General features: G+C 35.6%; 1 protein-coding gene across 4 annotated transcripts; it reads right to left on the bottom strand.

Annotated features, from left to right (window-relative positions):
• Positions 1 to 2219: 2219 nt before the first annotated feature.
• Positions 2220 to 19147, bottom strand: AUG2 (HAUS augmin-like complex subunit). Of its 4 annotated transcripts, none has more exons than XM_020666499.2 (7): positions 18958 to 19147; positions 14679 to 14810; positions 13391 to 13495; positions 6930 to 6998; positions 3940 to 4071; positions 3345 to 3458; positions 2220 to 2957 (listed from the first exon to the last, which is right to left on the bottom strand). In XM_020666499.2, exons 1-7 carry the CDS (start codon positions 19075 to 19077, stop codon positions 2595 to 2597), a joined length of 1035 nt encoding a protein of 344 aa, XP_020522158.1. In that variant the 5' UTR covers positions 19078 to 19147; the 3' UTR covers positions 2220 to 2594. The 4 variants fall into 4 exon arrangements, 3 of the variants coding, with proteins under 3 accessions (XP_020522158.1, XP_006843140.1, XP_088723940.1); XR_016056207.1 differs by having other exon boundaries at positions 2241 to 2957; positions 3345 to 3923; positions 4019 to 4071; XM_006843077.4 differs by lacking the exon at positions 3940 to 4071.
• Between the last annotated feature and the right edge of the window lie 503 nt (positions 19148 to 19650).

Below are 19650 nucleotides of genomic sequence, written 5' to 3'. Positions count from 1 at the left end.
ATATAAAAGTCTTTTTTATTTTAATATGGAAATAAAAAATTGACATGCTCATTTCCCTAAGTTATCACTTTATTTATGGTTGTAAAAAAACCTTTTTTCTTACGTACAAAATAAGTGTAGTGTATTAAATAAGAAGCGTATTAAATTTTTGAATAGTTTTGGGAGCCAGGAATTATCCGACGCAAACTGACCACCATGACTTTCCCTGCGTGTGCTGCTGCCTCTCTCAATGTTCCTCAATGGAGGCGATGCGGGGAGTGCAATAGGGGTGTTATAGTGTTATTGATGTTTATGCACTCCATCCGTTGGGGCAAGTGCAGCCATACGATTCACGCGATAGCGTGTATTGTAGACAACCGACCATTTTGTATCGCGATTTTCGTGATCTTGTCCAATTCACTGTAGCATATTGTTGAGAACCGGTTATTTTTAATACATCCGGTTTTCGATATTGTGTAAGAATCGGCACGGGTATTGAGCGATTCCGATTTTTAATATTGCATAGAAATAGGCACGAACGGAGTGTTGGTCGATTCCTGTGTGTCAGTGTGCAACGTGCAACGCGTGGCGTGCAAGGGTAGAGTGTCAATGTTATTGATGTTATGTACTCCATCCGTCCGTTGGGCGAGTGCACCCAATATTGCATGGGAATCGGCACACACGGAGTGGCCGATTCTTGTGTGTTAGTGTGCAACGTGTGGCGTGCAAGGGTAGGGTGTCAACGTTATTGATGTTGTGTAGTGCACCCAATATTGCGTTGGAATCGGCATGCACGGAGTGGCCGATTTGTGGCGTGCAAGGGTAGACTGTCAATGTTATTTATGTTATGTACTCCGTCCGTTGGGCGAGTGCAACCATACTTTTCGTATGGTACATACCGATTCACACCGTAACGTGTACCGTTGAGAGCCAACGTTTTTGCCCGATTTATTGTAGCATATCATTGAGAACCGACCATTTTTTATACGGCCGATTTTCGATATTGCATAAAAATCATCGACACCGTGAGACCAATTCCTGTACATCAATATGCAACAAGGTAGAGTGTCAGTGTTATTGATGTTATGTACTCCATCTGTTGGGACGAGTGCAGCTGTACTTTTCGTATGGTACATACCGATTCACACTGTAGTGTGTATCACCGAGAACTGACGATTTTGCCCAATTCACTGTAGCATATCTATGAGAACCGGCCATTTTTGATATACCCGATTTCCAATATTGCGTAGGAATCGACACGAGATGGCTGACTCTTGTGTCGACTCAAACAATTCCGAATCGACTGACGACTTTTAAAGCATTGCTTGCAACTCATTATCTGAACCGTCCATTTTTTAGATTTTCATGCATTTATAGCTCTACTTGATGTGAACTATTTTTTGAGTTTAAAATTTACAATTAAAGATAAAAACAAATTCCCATATCATCCTAAAAATTTTCACCAACAATATTACATGACACGACAAAGTTTGGAGGTACTCCTTACTTAAAAACCTTATGCATATCACACCGATGTAATAATTTTCCACAACTGTTAAGATTTATTCTGAAAATTGGAGGCATCACCACTCCAGGGATTTATTTCAGTCGTCCCCAAAGTTCAACTGCTTTGGGACATTCGTCACTCTCTCTCTTTCTCAATTATCTTATGTATTTTCATTCTCCATATTGATCAAATTAGACATTATTAATGAAAAATGTTGGCGGCCTTAAAGTAAATAAAAATGACAAAATATTTTCATCCAAGCTAGAGTTCTATACACACAAACCATTAGCTAGCATCTATGTATTTAAAAAGTATTCAATAAGACGGGTTATCTTTAGTACAAAAATGTGACAATCATCTCTAACCATTACATGAGAAATCAAGCAACTTTAAATGTACTACCGAATGTGATAAAATTCTGATCAAGCTTTCCTCCGAATTTTTTGTAGATGTGTAAGGGTGCATGCATGTATATTGGGCAGGAAGGAGGGACTTGGCAGAGCAGGCCTATGGCCGACTGAAGGGGCTGTGTCTGGGTTCAATTGACCTGGACAAAGAGCCAGCAGGGTCCAGATCTCAGCAGGGCAGGGTATGAAAACAGCCCTAAATAAGGCCAGCGAGGCAGCGAGAGGAAAAGAGAGACTGCCAGTAAATACAGCCCTCCGAATCATTTATAGCCCTAAATAAGATACGAAATAACACTCGAGAAAAAGAGATTGTTGCCAATACTACCTTGGGTTCAAAAACCATGCTCTTTCTCAAAAACGACTGCACGTCAAATGAATTCAGAGGCTGAAATCTCTGGAGACTTACAGACCCTCTGATCAAATAGTAAACAACCGACGGTCCCAAGAGAGGTCTCATACAAATATTACACAAATTATAAATCACACAAACAACACAGCATTTGAGCAAAATAATAGAAAGCAAGAACAGTGAGAGAATAGGAGAAACATACCCAATAAAACAAAGGCAAGTGATAGAGGACATTGACTAGAGAGAGGCTAACCAAAACAAAAAGAAGGTTAGGAACGAAGAATGAAGGAGGAGATGCATAACAAAAAGAGTGTAAGAGAATGAAGAATGAAGAGCAGGCTATATTCTTTCATCATGTGCTTTTCATATTTGAAGGGGGCCAAGATAACCTCCTGTTAAAGGAATCCACCTCAGGTGTATCACCAAACTCGGATAAATCAGCCATGGAAGCCATTACCACCTCTTCTTGTCTTCTACGAGTTCGGATTACTGGATCATCAGAACATGGCTCGTCCACAATGTAATCAGGCTTCCAATGAGGGGGTGTCATGCACTCGGGATCTGTTCGCCCTTGTGAGCCCTTAGAAGGGGTTCGCGCTGATGTGGAACCCACCCTTAACTTTTGAAGAGCAGCAAATGACTCTCTCATTGCGGTTGTAGCCTCAAAGAATCGGGTGCAAGAAGCTAAGGCAACTGGTATCGGCCTCAACATTTCCTACACAAGCCACAGATCACAAATCCATGCTTCACACTTTCTAAACAAGATGTCAACTAGATACTGAGGACTAAACTATAGCTGTAACTGTATGCACGTGTTTTATTGAAAGAAATTTAATTAATTGGAAAAACAAAAATACATAGGTAAGGACTTCTAACTTTTTGGCACTTTTTACAAACTCTGGATTTTATTTTATTTTTTTAAATTGATCATGGAGGAAAACAAGTAAACAGAAAAACCAATATTTGGGATGCTAAGCCAGAAAAAACTCATCAATTTGAATAGATCCCTAGTTGCCATAGATCACCATCTTATCATGACATTTTTCTTTTTGACAACTATCTTTTCCTAACTCGTTCTGAACAAGATGATTTCTAAGATTACCCCCCAAATTGAAGGTGGCTCCTTAAAATTTTGGCTCCACTGAAAATCTGCAACAGATGCTGTCAATGCTCCATAATCACTGGCAGCTTTGATCAGCAATTCTGAAAATTGTTGCTGCAGGAGAAAGAAAGAAAAACACATATCAGATCAAGCATTTACATGCCCAATAAATAACCATCACAATCATCTATATGTCAGAGACAAATTGTCAAAAATAATTAATCAGCAGACAACAAATTCAATTAGCGACCTTTGTAACAGGAAAAAGAATCGGGGGCAATTAATCTTTGCAGTATTCATCCAAAAACAGGAGTCTTTAGGAATTTAAAAGGCACCTTTAGAGGAAATACACCAGTAAGAGTAAAATGGACATGTTTGGATGCCAATTTCAAATCATGAGATACCTCACAACTCAAAATGTAGATGAATAAACAGAGAAAGACTTATTTCAACTAAATTTTTTACGGAAACTCTCTAGTATAATTCACTGTCAGTACAGCGTTGAGAACATCTACAGAGCAGTTGATCTCAATAATGGTCAGAGATTACGCATTGTGCACTAGAGCATCCTCAGAAGTTCTGCAAGAATCAAGACCTTAAGTAGTAAGTCATCTTCAATTTGATTGTGTATACAATTAAATGTAAACAGTGTTTTACAACTTGGCGAGTTTAACCTTGACTCCTCCAATTCACTCGAACTCAGCACCCTGCTGAGCCTGAAGGCCCCCTGAAATTCAAGGGTGTACATTTATTAAAAAAAGTGTACAGACTCGGGCACGTTATGGTACAAACTCACTGCAGTTCTATAAAACTAGGAAGACTTGCCTGAGTTCTGCCGAGTTTTACATAAGTCAGACTTGCCCTAGTACCATTCAAAAAACAACTTTTCTTATACCTACTTACTTTTGCCCAATCTATTAACTAGATCAACTAGAGTTGAGAAAAACACAAGCAATTTCATGGATTTGAGAAATTGAAGATTCTGAAGCCTGATTCCCAAAAACTTGTGATTTCTACGCAACGGGTGGTCGGTCTTCAATGAATTTCATACCTAAGCCTAATCTTGAGTTCTCTTTAAAAATAGGACTTGATCTAGCATTTACTCACTTGTTGTTACATCTTTCGTTGCAATCTATAACAAAAAATGAGTAAGATTCACGTATACTTCCAATTTTCTTGTATATAGAGTAAAATTTTACAAAGAGATAAAATATTTTATAACGTTGGATTTTTTGTTTTAAAGATGTAATAGTAAATGTTTATAGAAGATAATGTTTTACATTTTCGTTTCTACCAGAATAGTAATGCAACATAAGTTAATTTCAGCAAGAAGAAATTATCATGCCATCAAGAAAGGTCATTTTACATCTTTTTTATATGCCGTTTCTGTAAAAGATCATTTCTATTATTTTTCTCTTTTTTTATTTTCCTATCTTGCTACTTTTCACGAAATGTTTTCCCTTTTTTGGCCATGTTGTAAGGCTCAGCTTGGACTAGGGTGAGTTGATTCAGACTCACCCAAGTAACTCGGCCAGGCTAGGGGCAAAGTTCCGTGGCTGAGCCAATTTTAAAAACATTGATGCGACCAATAGGACATTCTCATTACCCATGGAAGAAACTTAGGTACAGAGAGGGTCATTCCAAAAATATCTCTGTTTTTGGCTGGCCCCAAAATGTAGAAGTGTAACTTGCAAATATTCAATAAAGTTTCAACCTGTTCAGCAAACACTGTTACAGAGGTATTGTTCAGATCCAAAATGTCCCTCTTCTAGACTCCTACCAAGGTTGTCAAAATGGATCTTATGGTTAATATTGATTGAGCTAAAATAATTTAGAAAACTTGCTAGATAATGTCATAACTCTACTAAGACTTCTAGGAGCTATGTTAATCAACCACACTAAAAGTAGAAGCTAGTGGAAAGGAGCTCTTGACAGATCACGGATTTCATGTTTTCCATCTTACACTACCAATAAAAAATGGATTTCGTCATAGGTAATGCCGGTTAAGGTCAGGCATACTTATTTAGGAGCCAAACAAATTAAATCCATAGACACAGGGTGGTATGAAGTCCAAATAGAACAAGCTTGCGGTCGTAGCACATCAGAAATTGGTTTTAGGTTGGATGATTTATGAATTGTGAATAATTTGGTGTACACTACTTCATTGCTTGACAGATTTCAAATAAGAAGTTCTATGATAGATATGTTTATATAGTTTACTAGATAGACTTATTCAGTTTCTGGATTTTATCTGCTGAACTAACAAGAAATCCAGCTTTCTGGTTCTCAAATAGGTCGAAACATCTTACATTCATTCTTCCTTTTGTTGGGTGGTTTGTGTTGTCCTGCTATGAATCTCACCTTATAGAAGAACCAAACATAAATACAAAGGGCTGTTCACCAAATCAGCATACGATTTCTCATGCAGGATATTCCTTTGTGCATCGAAGGGAACAGAAGTCCCAGGTTAGAAAGGTTTGAGAATGAAACAAATGGGATGAATTGGCAAACAATGGCGGCACAGTTTATCATTTGCTCAAGTAAACTGTTTTGAAAACAAATTGAAAATTGGTATGGTAATTGGGGTCTTGCAATCCAACATGGTTCAGGTAACAGGAACCTTCCTTAGGTAGGCTTGCTCGATGAATAAATTTATTCAGGTGATGGACAACCGAGAAAAAATTTATTTTCCAAAGCGTGAGACATTGATTCGGGTGATGAATATTTATTGACGCGCAAGCATGAGACAAGGAGCACGAGCTTGACGCAAAAAATACTTGAGATTTCCAAGTCCTTTTGGTCTAAGACGGAAGCGGCCCAGCTCTGACCAGGCCTTCTAAAAATTAAAATCCCTTTTCAAAAATTGATCACTTTTAGAAAACGGTTCCTTTTGATTCATAAGAATCCACTCTTGGGGCAAAAATTCATTTTCAAAACTAGGGTCCTTAACTAGTTTCTGCATTTAATTAAACCCCTAAACCATGCTTAATTTCATTCCCACCAAGGGGCCACAGGTGTCTAAACTGTAAGGCCCACACCTGTTTTAAAATGATTTCTGAAAATGGACTTTCACTCACTCCAAATTTAAGAGGGTGATGAATAAATTTATTTGGGTGATGGACACCTGAGAATAAATTTATTCTGCAAAGCGTGAGACATTTTGCCCTTGAAATGCCTTGGATTAAGGGAATCAGGTAAGAGAACAGAAATTATGAATGCATGGAAACTTGGGAAGAATGAGGAATATGCGAGGAAAACATAAAACAAAAGAAAAGTGTGAGGCACAAGAAGAAGACACATGGGTAAAACATAATTAAGATATTTTTCAAGGAATTTGGAAAATGAGTTCATACTTACTTCCAGAATGGCCTTCCCAAGAAATGTGTGCACATGTGTGTGGGTGGGGTGTTGAGAGAGAGAGAGCATCTCAGACAGTTCTATAGTTGCTTGCTTAACAATAAAAAAAGATAATAGATCACAGAAAGAGAGAGAGCATCCCAGGTAGTTCTATAGTTGCTTACTTAACAATAAAAAAAGATAAAAGATCACACTTCAAAAAAAGATAATGATGATTGAATGTCCTACCTGATATTCTGCTTCTACTGGGATGCAATCAAGTGAATATGGCTGTTGAAGTCGAGCAATGATCCTATCCTGCCAATAAAAGATATAATTAGAGGGATTGCACATAGCACTGTTCATACTAAATAAAATCAGCTCCTTAAGCATAGTCTAGTACAACACATCTAACTTAGACAAGAATCTGAATTTTCATGCCACTGTTATGGGTATAAGCTAAGGCAAATGAAGCAGTTCCATGTCATCTAATAAAAGTCTAGTGATGAGTAACAAAGAAAACCTAGAAAAGAAAGGGCTCCTCTATGACCGGTCCCACGTCACAAAATACAATACAATCAAAACAAAATTCCAAGACAAAATTAAATAAACTTTCCTCGGAATCATAGTACATGTAGAAATCAAAACAACTTCCAGAAAACAGCAGCATGCCACATATTCTTTAAACATTTTCTAAACATAATGGAAGCTAAGAGATCGCAAAGGACGTAATTGATAAACGCTTGAAGAGAGAGAGATAGAATAAGAGAAAGAAGTAATGAAATCCCCCTTAATCTAACTTGCGGCATGCCTCACTTTTTTCTGTATATATAATCACATTGTACAATTGATGAGGGAGAACTAGACAGCAGCTAAGATAAAGAACAATCAAGAAAAAAAGGAGGAAAAGAACAGAACTTGTCGGAGAGCATTGCTCAACAACAGCCAAACTTGAACTATTATGCAATTGTAAGATGAGTATTACATACTTTCAAAGCTTGGCATATCACCCCCTTTTATAATCATGTGTTCTTTCCAAAAAGAAAACATTAAAAACCCAACATCATTGCCATAACAAATCTGGAGATTTCCTAAGAATCCCTACAACTCCCTAGACACCCATACAACCACTAGGCAAGTAATGACTCCTATCAGTGTTCGCAAAATCGAACCCGAACGGTTAACTAGACATGGGCCCAGAAGTGGTTTAACCGGCCCAACCAGAAAACCGGCTGATTCAATTGTTCTAACCGGGCAAGTCAAGGGTGATAAAAAAAGTGTTGAAAAAATAAAAACGATGCAACAAAAAAATCTACTAAAATATGAAAAAGGATACAAAGAATGATTGTTGAAAAAATAAAAAAGGATGCAAAAAATTTACTAAAATATGAAAAGGATATAAAGAATGATTAAAACAAAACACATTAAAATGAAGTTGAAAATTAATGAAAAAATAGATTTTAATGAATCGATTTTTGAATTAAAGTGAGTATTAATGACAAAAACAATTTTTAATCTTTACCATAATATAAAGAATATTAAAAAATGCATTACAAACCAAATTTGTTATTTTTGGGAATTTATATACATTTTTTTAATTGTTTTTTTTTAAATACCGGTCGATCACCAAAACCGTCTAAAACCGGAACTGGCCACTAGCTGTTCCGATCTAACAGGGCGGTTAGCGGTTAGATCGCCCAGTTTTTCTAACAATGACTCCTATAAACTCCCAACACAACACAACTTCCAACCTATTTAATTCTTACAACATTCCCACATTTCACACTCATATGTGCATTAACTCTCTTTGGGACTCTCTTCACAATTAAATTACATAGAAACCATGGTGAGCTTGACTTGTGGGATCCACCAACTGTGCACATCCAAAATTGTGGGGCTCCCTGCTGTGTCTATGTCAACAATTATGCCCTTGACTATGATGATCATGACAACATGGTACAAGGCGAAACACAGAATGACAATTATATTAAGTACATATTCTTTACACACCCCCTCAAATTGTATATCGTGTGTGAACATGTATAATTTGTCCTTTAGAAAACGATGTCTTTCACTTGGGTCCTTTGTTGAAGATATCAGCATTTTGATTCCCAGTCCCAATATGCTCTACTTGATTTGCATCTTCTTAAATCTTCCCTCGCACAAACTAACATTTAATGTAAATGTGATCAGTGCGATCATGGAAAATAGGATTAGCTGTGATAGCTCGTGCACTCAGATTATGACAGTGAATTGTTGTGGGCTGCACATTATATCCAAGTGATGTAACCAAGTTCCAAATCTAAGGAATCTCTGCCACAACACTTGTCAATGCCCTGTATTCAGCTTTTATGCTCAATCTCGCCACATTTTTGTTTCTTGCTCCTCCAAGAAACCAAATTTCTTCCTAAATAACATAATATCCTAAACTGACCTGCAGCGTTAGGATCTCCAGCCTAATCCGCATGCGAGTATCCAATATTGGAAGCAAAATCAACATCTATACAATTTTTATGATATTTGATGCCTTGATTGATAATACCTTTGATATATTGGACTATATGTTTTAAGGTTTCCAAGTGAACATTGCTATGAGCATGCATGAATTGGTATACCTGATTTAGTGCAAAAGCAATCTCAGGGCGAGTAAGGATAAGATACTGAAGGGCACCTGCCATGCTTCTGTATTTTTCAGATCATTAATTAATTTTCTTTCACCAGCTATAAATCTTTTATATGTGGAAGCGTCTTGCTCCCCTTTGTTTCATCTAAGATAAAAAATAACTCCTTGGGGGGAGGGGGCAACATTAGACTGTAGCAAAAATGGAGGTTCCTTATCATAAAGATATTTAAAATCTTCGCCAGGTTGATGAGAAACATCCTCATCAACAGTGTTTGGCTAAAAGTATCACTAGGAGTGCATACAGGGAGAACAACTTCTTTATTTTGCACTATGGAATCCGCTGATTATTTTGAACCGTACCCTCGCTGGCCTTGTTTCATCTTTGCGATAAAATAATTTTAGGTGGATTGCACATCCTCATTTCATCAAAGGTAACATTTCCTGATGTAAGAACACATGTAAGTTTATGGCTGTAATAGTGATAGCCATTATGAGCATCTTCATATCCAAAAAAAAATGCACGCTTCCGCTTCAGGAGAAAATTTCTTCCTTTGACTATGATCTATATGAACATAAGCATGGCATCCAAAAGATTGAAGATACCAGTAATCTGCATGCCTTTCATAAAACATATCATAAGGAGTGTGACCATTTAAAACGTGAGCGGCCAATCTATTTATGACATAAACAGACATGTGAAAAGCTTTAGTCCATAGATATTTTGGTACCCCGCTAGCGAACATCAAGGAAAGAGAAAACTCACCAATATGGCGATGCTTTCATTATGCTCCTCCGTTTTGTTGTAGGGTATGTGGACATGAAATCTGTTGCCCTATCCCATTATTCTCCAAGTAGTTTTTAAATGCATGACACGAGAACTCATCGCCCCCATCACAACAAAGGAACAAGATTGGCCTATGAAAATGGTTCTCAACAAAATTTTGAACTGTATGAATGTTTTGAATACTTCAGAATTTTCCTTGTAGAAATAAATCCAAGTACATCATGAAAAATCATTCACAAAGATCACATAATATTTGGCATGAGAAGAAAAAGAAACTGATGCAGGTCCCCACACATCAGAATGAATTAATTCAAAGGTGATGAAATTCTTTTATTAGAATTGGAAAATGGAATTTGGGAATGTAGATATGCATGACATAAAAAAAAATTCTGGCTCGTAGACATTGATGGAACTAAACCTACTTTACATAACCTACTAATTGACTCATGATTGCAATGACCCAGACGGCAATGCCAAACATAGATATTCTAATTTATTTTAAACGAAGATACTAACAATGGGAGCTTTCTCGATTCATCATTAAATACATATATAGACGTCTTTGTCGAATCCCCCCAGCAAATATTGTCTCGGATAATGGATCCTTAAAAAAATAGAGGATGATGTATCACCAAAGTATGACTTATTTTCTTGAGTTAACTGAGAAACAAAAATGTGAATACGCTTGATTTTAGGGACTAAAAATACATTATTCAAAAGAATGAGACCATTACAATAGTTTACAAGAGCATTTCCTACATGTTGATAGGAAGAGAGGACCCATCTCCAGTTATTACAGAACCACTGCTAATAAGGGTAAAGCGTCAGAATTTTACCAAGATCACCTATAACATGATTACCTGCCCATTGTCGTCAATCCATGCTTGATCATTTAATGAAGACAATGGCATGGCTTCCGTTGCAATGTTTAAGGCTGCAACTTTGTCTTCATTAGTATTTGAGCTTTGTCCCTTCTGATTGTAGCAATAACAATAGTCGACAGCAGTATGGTTTTGGCGACCACTGATTGGACATGCCACCCCTCTATACCCCAGATCTGCATTCTGTGGATGGTAATTGGGAGCAGGAAGAGGGCTACACCCTTGATTAGGTGGAAATGGATGGAATCCACCTGCTCTTTTACAACCTATTGTCATGACTCCATCCACATCCACCTCGTCCAGCATTAAATGTTCCAGGGTTGCTGACTGTGAGTAGCAGTCATGAGAATCTTGATTTAGGATATGTTTCAATGTAGGTTGGCTATGAAAAAGGAACTCATGTTGTAGTAACAATGGACACAGCCGCATAGCTCTAAAAATGTGGGAAATAGTGGCATAGCAGTTACTGAGTGATGGACATTTTGCATTCGTTACTCAGACCAGCTAGAACATCATATACTTTATCAACCGGCAGGTTGTTGGATCATGGCAAGCTGATCGCAAAGACCTTTAGTTCTATTATAATATTCCATTATCGTCATCTTTTCTTGTTTGCATTGCTGAAGTTCAAGTTTCAAGCGTGTCACGTGTGCCTCTGAGACCCATGAGAAGGATTCATGTAAAGCCTTCCTTAATTCTGTACCTGTGGGCATTCCAATGTTTTCTACGAGGATTCCTTTAGAGAGAGTTGCACTGATCCATACAATGAGTTGTTAACTGATAGCAACCCATTCCTCATATGCATGCTTTGTGAATGAGACTACCCTTGTTTTTCCAGTCTCATCAATCTCACTTTTTTTAAGAAGTCTAGAAGGGGATTTTAAAAAACCATCTAAATAACCCGTGGGTTTTCTGACCACAAATGAATGGTTTTCCATGTTACGAAATTGGAAGAAGTCCACTTTGTAGGGACCATAGAAAACGGGTTAGAGAAAGACATTATGTGGGGTTAGAAGTTGAAAGAGAAAAAGGCTACTGAAATTTCAGTAGAGGTTGTTGAAAAGTGAGCATGTGGTGCTCTATAAGAAGAAAATTCAGCAAGTGATTGCCTAGAGAGTAGATATAGAGAATTAGGGTTTCAAAGAAATAGGAACTTTGAGATCTTGTCAAGCGAAACAAGAAGAAAGAGGTGTTGAACAACTAGGTGCTGATGCCCTAAAGAGAGAAATTTGGGGGGAGTGAGGCCCTAAAGAAGGAGAACTAGGCACATGATTCCCCATAGAGATGATTCCCCCCCCCCCCTCCTTCTTTCTCCTTTTTTGTTCCTTTCTTTTCCTCTCTTGTTTTAGATTTATATGGGAAAGAGGAAGAAGATGTGGGAAAGGAAGGAGATAAAATTTAGAATTATGTGAAGGAAAAGAGGAGGAAGAAGATGTAGGAAGAGGAAGGAGATAAAATCTAGAATTATGTGAATAGAAAGAGGAAACTAGATTTATGCAAAGGGAAAGAAGAAGAAAAATATCTAGGAAGAGGAAGAAGATAAAATCTAGAATTATGTGAAGGGAAAGAGGAAGAAAGTGCAGAGTCAATAATTGACTAGAAGTCCAAGTGCGCTCGCCTGAGTAATGTACGAGCCCAAAAAGGTCTCAAAAAACCCCCACACCCCCCCAAAAGACAAAGATGAAAAAAAAGTACATAGGAGATGGAATATGGAAAATTTGGGTTTATAACTTAAAACAATTCAGGAAAATCTAAAAAACAGGAAAAACACAAAAATAGAGCACATAACATGAAAAATTACAAATCCTATATAACATATTTATTCAGCATTCATTTGTGGTTTCGTAAAAATATTTTTAATTTTATAAGTCTTTTTGATAAATCCAGTTGTCACCAAAACTTGCCTCGGCAAGATGCTGAGGCCGAGTAACTCAGCCAAGTTTTGGAAAGCTAGTACTTACCCAAATATTCCAAAAAGAGAAGGAAAAAATTGCAGGTCTTCTAACAATCATACTTTAATCCATTGTACTTTTCAGTCATTAGAACCATTCATAATCTCTCAGAAGTCAGAATTCCATTGTATCCATTGGGCAGGAAAGCATTAGAAACTATTCTCAGAGGTCAGATTGAGCACATAACCATTAGACAACCATTAACATTCTCCAAGCAAATAACAGATTATAATTCTTTGAGATGTTTTGATGTCTACAGAGAAAAAGATTCGGATTTCTTAGTTGCAGGACCAGTAGGACATAGGTATTACAGAAGGCACAAGATTCCTACCAGCGCAAGAACAATAAACGTAATAGCACATAACAGTATGCTGAAATAAGCTAAATTTCACAAAAAGTCAAGCAGAAATATTAACTAAGCAATACTTCTCTGCATTAAAACAAATACAGAATTGTCAAGAGTACTTTACCTTGTTTTGAATAACATCTTTCAATATAGCAGTATACCGAGCCAGTGATTCACATTTCTCTTCCATTTCACTCACATGCGTAAGATGAGCAACACTCTTATCATCCTGTAAAGCCATTTTTATCATTTTTAAAATGGTCGGAAAGCTAGTTAACTGGGCCATTAAGACGAGCATAGCAAAAGCAACAAACTTAAAAACAAGAAATTAAACAAAAATAAAACAGAAACGACAAGAGAGTTTAGCATGGTTCCATGAATACAAATTCAAATAAAGAAATGACTTCTCTGCAACTTCGTTGAATTATCATACTCTAGACATGCAAGACTGATAATAAAAAGTCATGGGCAAATCATAAATCCACAATACAAAAAGAACAGAAAAGATTGTGCATAATGCATAGGCACATTCTCTATTAGTAATATAATCGATCAAAATAAAATAGCTAAATGCAACACTAGTCACTTATAAAAATAGTTGCTCAGTGGAAGGGAGGACTCAATCAGAAAACACATGCAAAAAATAGTAACATTTTCCCATGAGTAAACTTGAAAAGAGGACAAAGATTCTTCAATCTAGAAAGCAGTAGCCAGTAAAACTATTTTACAAGTATATAAGATAATGTGATGGGGTGTGGACATCTAAGATCCACTTTTCTGGCTATTCCTCTTACTGCTTATTCTCTACTAAAACCTACAATATATTGTCAATTAGAGTTCTACTATAACAGAACAATAGTAGTGCATATGTATAGTGTTCTTTTACTATAATATTTACGTTGTATGACGCAATATTATTATTTTTACTATAATGCTTAGTAAATATATGATGTCTTTTACTATAGTATTTATAATATATAATATGCAAGTTATAAGAAGTTTATGAGAAGCTTGTCCAAAAAAAAAAAAAGAGAAGTTTATGTGAGAGTAATTAAAACATATCTAAAAATTCATTTTTGATACTTGGATTCATCAATTAGATTTGCATGGGTCTATCCTATGTCTGGACAAAACAATGAAAAACTAAAGTGAAAACTCTCCCAGTCTCAAAGAGACTCAAAGTATTATGAGATTCAAATTAAGTCCCAAAAAAAATTGCTTGCTTGTACTTGATTTGGGCCATGTGAACAAGAAAGAATACGTTCTTCCAGAAAATATGATAAAAATTCTCTCGTGCCTAATGAAAGCAAAATAATTAGATCAATAATATATATATATATATATATATATATATATATATATATATGCATCACATCTTAAATTAGCTTCCAGAAAAATACAATTTGCCATACCTTCCTACCTTGAAGTTCCACTTGCAAGTTCGCCAAATTTCTTTGCACTAGTGTAAGCTCCCTTAGGACTCTTACTAGGGCATCACTCTTATCAGGAGTTGTTGATGTATTTGGTGAACTCTGTGTATCATCCTGTTAAGGTTAAAACACAATTAATGAAAAGAGACAAAAACAAGATTAGATGAAATCAAATACAGGTCACTGGATGACAAAAATAATTTGTACTTCAATTAGAGCAGATTATCTTATAAATCCAGCTATTCTTAAGTTACAAGGCATCTCATGCCCTCTGATCTCTTTGGTTAGGCCAAAGATTGTGTTCACAATAACTTCAACATTCTTTCAACACTATCAATGAAAATAGAGAGGCAAACCCAGTAGCAGACTCTTTAGTCAAAGTGAAGGCTCAAAGGCCAAAGCTACTCAATAATCATTGCCAATGATTGACATAAGGTCGGAGACAATGTAAAACAGTGTTTTGTTTTTGGTGTATACATATTCTTTTTTTCATTTTTTTTCCTTTTTTGTGTTTGTTATACCCAGTTTGTAAATCATACACAACCATACTTGCATGTTTCAGTTACTTAAACAAAATACAGTTAGTGATCATAAAGAAATGAAATGCAGAAAGTAAAGAGGACAAACTCACACCTCTAATTGATAAACCATAGAAGTAAGGATGGTGGCCTCAAAAGAACATGTAAACTCCCTTAAAATCATAGTTAGAACAAATTACAATAGAGATGATTCAACCAAACCATTAGTCTATTGTTCTCAATTTTCGCATGCTTCAGCAGTTAAGTCAACTGAAGATAATAAGAGAGAGCAGAAATATTTCTACTAGAATTAATAACATGCATGGAGTTTCTTCCTACAATCCCTGGTGAGACTTAAATTACATAACAACCTAGACCCATATAAGCATCAGTATTATGGTTCCGTCTGTAGCCATCTTGAATTAACAAGATGGATCAGCATAACCATTAAACTGCCAGGGCTAGTTTTGCCTTACTATTATCATTAACTCAGCACTAAGATTTTATAACTCAATCAGACAAGGAGGCATAGCAATTCATGGCCAGAAGATGAGTCGGAAAAACTTAGTAAACTCAATAGCAGGCTTGCTTAGAAATTCATGCAAGAAGCTACACAATCTTTGAGAACAACTTATAAAGAAGTTGATAAAGCTCGAATTCAGTGTCAGTTCTAGTCATCCATATTCTCCAGAAGACCATAACAAAACAGGTTTTTCTTACTAGATTCCATCAATAATAGGAAATATAACAAACCAACTCTTGATAACTGGTGAACCATGAACCAACTTAGAAGCCAGTAAATAGGACACCCAGTTAGACATTAAAACCAATGTGATACGGATTCTTGCTTATGAAGACTAATCTCAACAAATCACTCAACTCAATTCAGGCTTCCCATTTCAAAAAATTATTCTCTTTAAAATTTTGATGGAGGGCAAACTTATCCTTATGTTTTATTTTTTTTCATTTTCAAAGGATGTATATCATAGTTTTAGTTTAGTGTTTGCTTCTAGGGGCTTTTAGTTTTTGGGAATTCTAAGGTTTTTATATATTTTATTTATTTCATTAGTACTATTCACGAAAACTGTTCATTGGAGCTATTCACAGAGGTAATCAAATTGTTATTACAAATTTGTTAAGTTAGAATATACAGGTCAAGTTATTATTTATTTGGACACTTTTTGTATTTGGAACATTAAATTATAGTATATAAGAGGTGCGTTGGGCCTTGCGGGGGTCATATTCCACATGCTTTTTAGAAAAAGAGAAAAGTTTAAGCTTTTGCAACCCTAGCTTGGGTGTGGAGAAGAAACCATAGGTTTCTTGAATTGTGCTTGTATTTGGCTTTGTTTCTTGTTGATTTTACTGTAGCACCATATGGAGTTACAACAGCATTGATTTTTTGGTGCCTTAGGTCCACAACAAAGCAGGAAACTTACAATGGGGCTCTAAGGTTTACTGATTTTAGCCAAAGTTTTACTAAAACCTAGATCTTGTTGATTTCAGTAGTTTTTTGTTGATTATTTGCCTAGGGTTTGTAATTTCGCCGACCCCATGGCAACGAGAAGGGGGCCATAGAAGGGGGATATTTGTAGATCCGCGTTGTAATCCCATAGATGACAGAACTGAGGAATTTGAAAGGATAGTTCAACAGCTGACGCAGCAATTCACAAGCCTCAATAATGGATGATCTTTTAGCCCAAGAGAATCTCAAGTACAAACCTTTTCACTTTTGCACTCTGCGTGGGGAGTCAAGTGTTAAAGATAGCGACAGAAGGCCTAGATGTGTGGAATATCACATTAGGGTTTTCGATTTGAATGATGAGATTATTGATTTTGACACAAATTGCATAAAAGATGGACAAGTTATAGATTGGAATTCACCACCAGTCTTCGGTATATACTAAAATGAACAACAAGATTTCTTAGAAGATCCGATCAATGATAAGATCAAGATGATAAAGATATTTTGGAAGAAGGTGAAGAATATGGAAAGAAGGACACAGAAGGATTGGTCTGAATCATGGCCTTTGAAGATCTCATTAATATCAATGAACAGGAGAATTCAAGAGATTTAGCGCATTGGAATCAGAGTAGCGAAATGGAAGTGTGGTCAACTGATAAACCGTGAATTGTGGCCTTGATTTTATAGAGTAATGAAATAGATGAGAGAAAATCCTCTAAAGACTAGAGAATTGAGTTTAAAGTATCACATTATTTTCAATAGGAGTTTAAGAATATCTGAATTTGATAAAATTGCATCAATTTCTCAATATACATATCAAGAACCCTTTATTCATAAATTCTTTTTACCATGAATAATCTTTGAGCAAACAAAGAAGAACAAGGTTGAAGAAGGTGGTTTTGATGCTGAATTCATCTTAGCACACTCCAAAACTTGAGGACAAGTTTTCTACAACCAGGGGAGAATGACGGAGGGAAAAATTATCTTTATTTTTTATTTTTATTCAATTTCAAATGATGTATATTATAGCTTTAGTTTTAGGGTTCATTTCAAGAGTTTTTAGTTTTTTGGAATTCTAGGTTGTTATATTTTATTTATTTATTTCATGAGTACTATTAACCAGTACTATTCATGAGTACTATTTATTGGAACTGTTTGTAGGGGTAAAACTGTCATTACAAATTTTAAGTTAAGTTAGGATATATGGGTCAATGTATAATGTGTGGACAGTTTTTGTACTTGAAACATTAAATTATAATTTATAAAAAGTATGTGAGGCCTTGAGGGGATCCACATCATTTTTAAAAATTGAAAGAGAGAAAAGCTTAGGCTTTTACAACCCCGTCTTGGGTGTGGAAAAGAAACTAAATGTTTCTTGAATTATGCTTGTGTTTGGTTTCGTTTCTTGCTGATTTTTCTGCTTCCTCAAATTCCCCTACATATATTTTCTGATAAAACATAAATTATATTCCGTCTCTTTCATACAAACTATAGTTTTCGACCCTTGAATAAGTTGAAAATGCAAGTAGAAAAAAGTTTAAAAGGGAGAACCAACTCAGGGCTTTGTATTTCCATAACGTACATTAAATTAAAAAAATGGCATCATGCTCAATTAAATATTCTTAAATAAGAACTGAAGAAAAGAAAGAAAACATAGAGGAAATGTAAAAATCTTCAAGGTTTCGAATGACAACTGCAGCTTTCAAAAGCACCAACAACAAGAAATGATCTAGGAGCGAGAAAAAGCAGAATGAACTGAAAAATCTCTCTGCAATAAAAATCAAAGAATCTTGTTTCTCTCCAATTTGCAAACTGAAGCCCAGCATTTCATTGAGAATTTTTTTTTTTTAAGAGAAAAGCTAAAATAATAGAAGAGATAATATAAAGTCCCATAAGAGAGAAAAAAAGAAAAAGAAAATCAATGCAAAAATAAAGTTATTCAATTTAAAAAAAGATAACAAATAGGCAAGGCATTTCGTACCTACATGATAAATTATAGACAAAAACACAATAATTTCAAATATAGAATAATTCCAAAATTTCCAATAATTCATTTCATATGTGTACCCAATAAAAATGCAAAATGCCCCATCTTACATTCAGATAACCATTAGTGATACAGATCAATCAAATTCAACATCAGTTCATCAAAAGAAACCAAAATTCCATGAAAAATACTAAAAATAAATGTCGCAAAAAAACCCTAGAATTAGTAGCAGAAGAATTGAGGACACTGAACACTGAAAAGTAAGCCAAATTTTTTTAAAAAAAGCAATACCTGAACCGACGGGATTGAAAACCCTAAATCAGAGGCCAAGGAGAGGGCATCAGCCATGCCACCAAGGCGACGCAGGGGTTTTTTACCAACCCAAGTGGAATCTCCCGCCATTGCCATCATAAGAGATGAAGTCAAAAAAATGCAGAAAGGAGAAATTTAAATGAGACGGCCGCCCTCAGTCCCTGCACTTTTTGTTTTTTTTTTGTAACAAAGGAATAAATGAGTAAATGACTAAAACGCCCTTATGAGCCCGTTCTGATTGTTGCAAATGACAAATGAGAAGCCGAAATCTAATCTGCTCTCGGGGGAGTATAACGTTTATTTTTGGGATATAACCCCTTCAAACCATAGGTTAAAAAAAAAAAAAAAAAAAAAAAAAAATTCCCTAATTGTACCTTCTATGCACTAAAAACATAGATATATCAAGATTGAATGGAGACCTTCCAATTTTAGATAGTGAGATCTAAGTGATAGGAAAATTAAATTTCAAAATTTTTTTATAATAATCATCTAAGAATTCTTAAGTTGTTCCAAAAGTGCTTATTGAAAAAAAGAAATGTATAGTAGTTATATACTTTCTCTTATCTAACCATAAGCTCCGAATGTAGCTGAGATATAACCTATTATAATGCCACAAATCTACACTGTTTTATTTTAAATTTTTTTATACAAAATATTTTGATATCAACATTT

The sequence above is a fragment of the Amborella trichopoda genome, chromosome 5, assembly GCF_054954075.1.
Source record: "Amborella trichopoda isolate Santa Cruz 75 chromosome 5, AtrichopodaSantaCruz75HAP2 v2.0, whole genome shotgun sequence".
In the NCBI taxonomy this organism is placed as follows: domain Eukaryota; kingdom Viridiplantae; phylum Streptophyta; class Magnoliopsida; order Amborellales; family Amborellaceae; genus Amborella; species Amborella trichopoda.
Note: the sequence above shows the minus strand (reverse complement) of the source record. Positions and strands in the feature narration are given on the sequence as shown.

Coding starts and splice junctions, on each gene's coding strand:
- AUG2 (XM_020666499.2), bottom strand. CDS start 19,077: ATGATGGCAATGGCGGGAGATTCCACTTGGGTTGGTAAAAAACCCCTG. Junction 14,811..18,957: donor TTTCAATCCCGTCGGTTCAG/GTATTGCTTTTT, acceptor TAACCTTAACAG/GATGATACACAGAGTTCACC. Junction 13,496..14,678: donor TGGAACTTCAAGGTAGGAAG/GTATGGCAAATT, acceptor ATGGCTTTACAG/GATGATAAGAGTGTTGCTCA.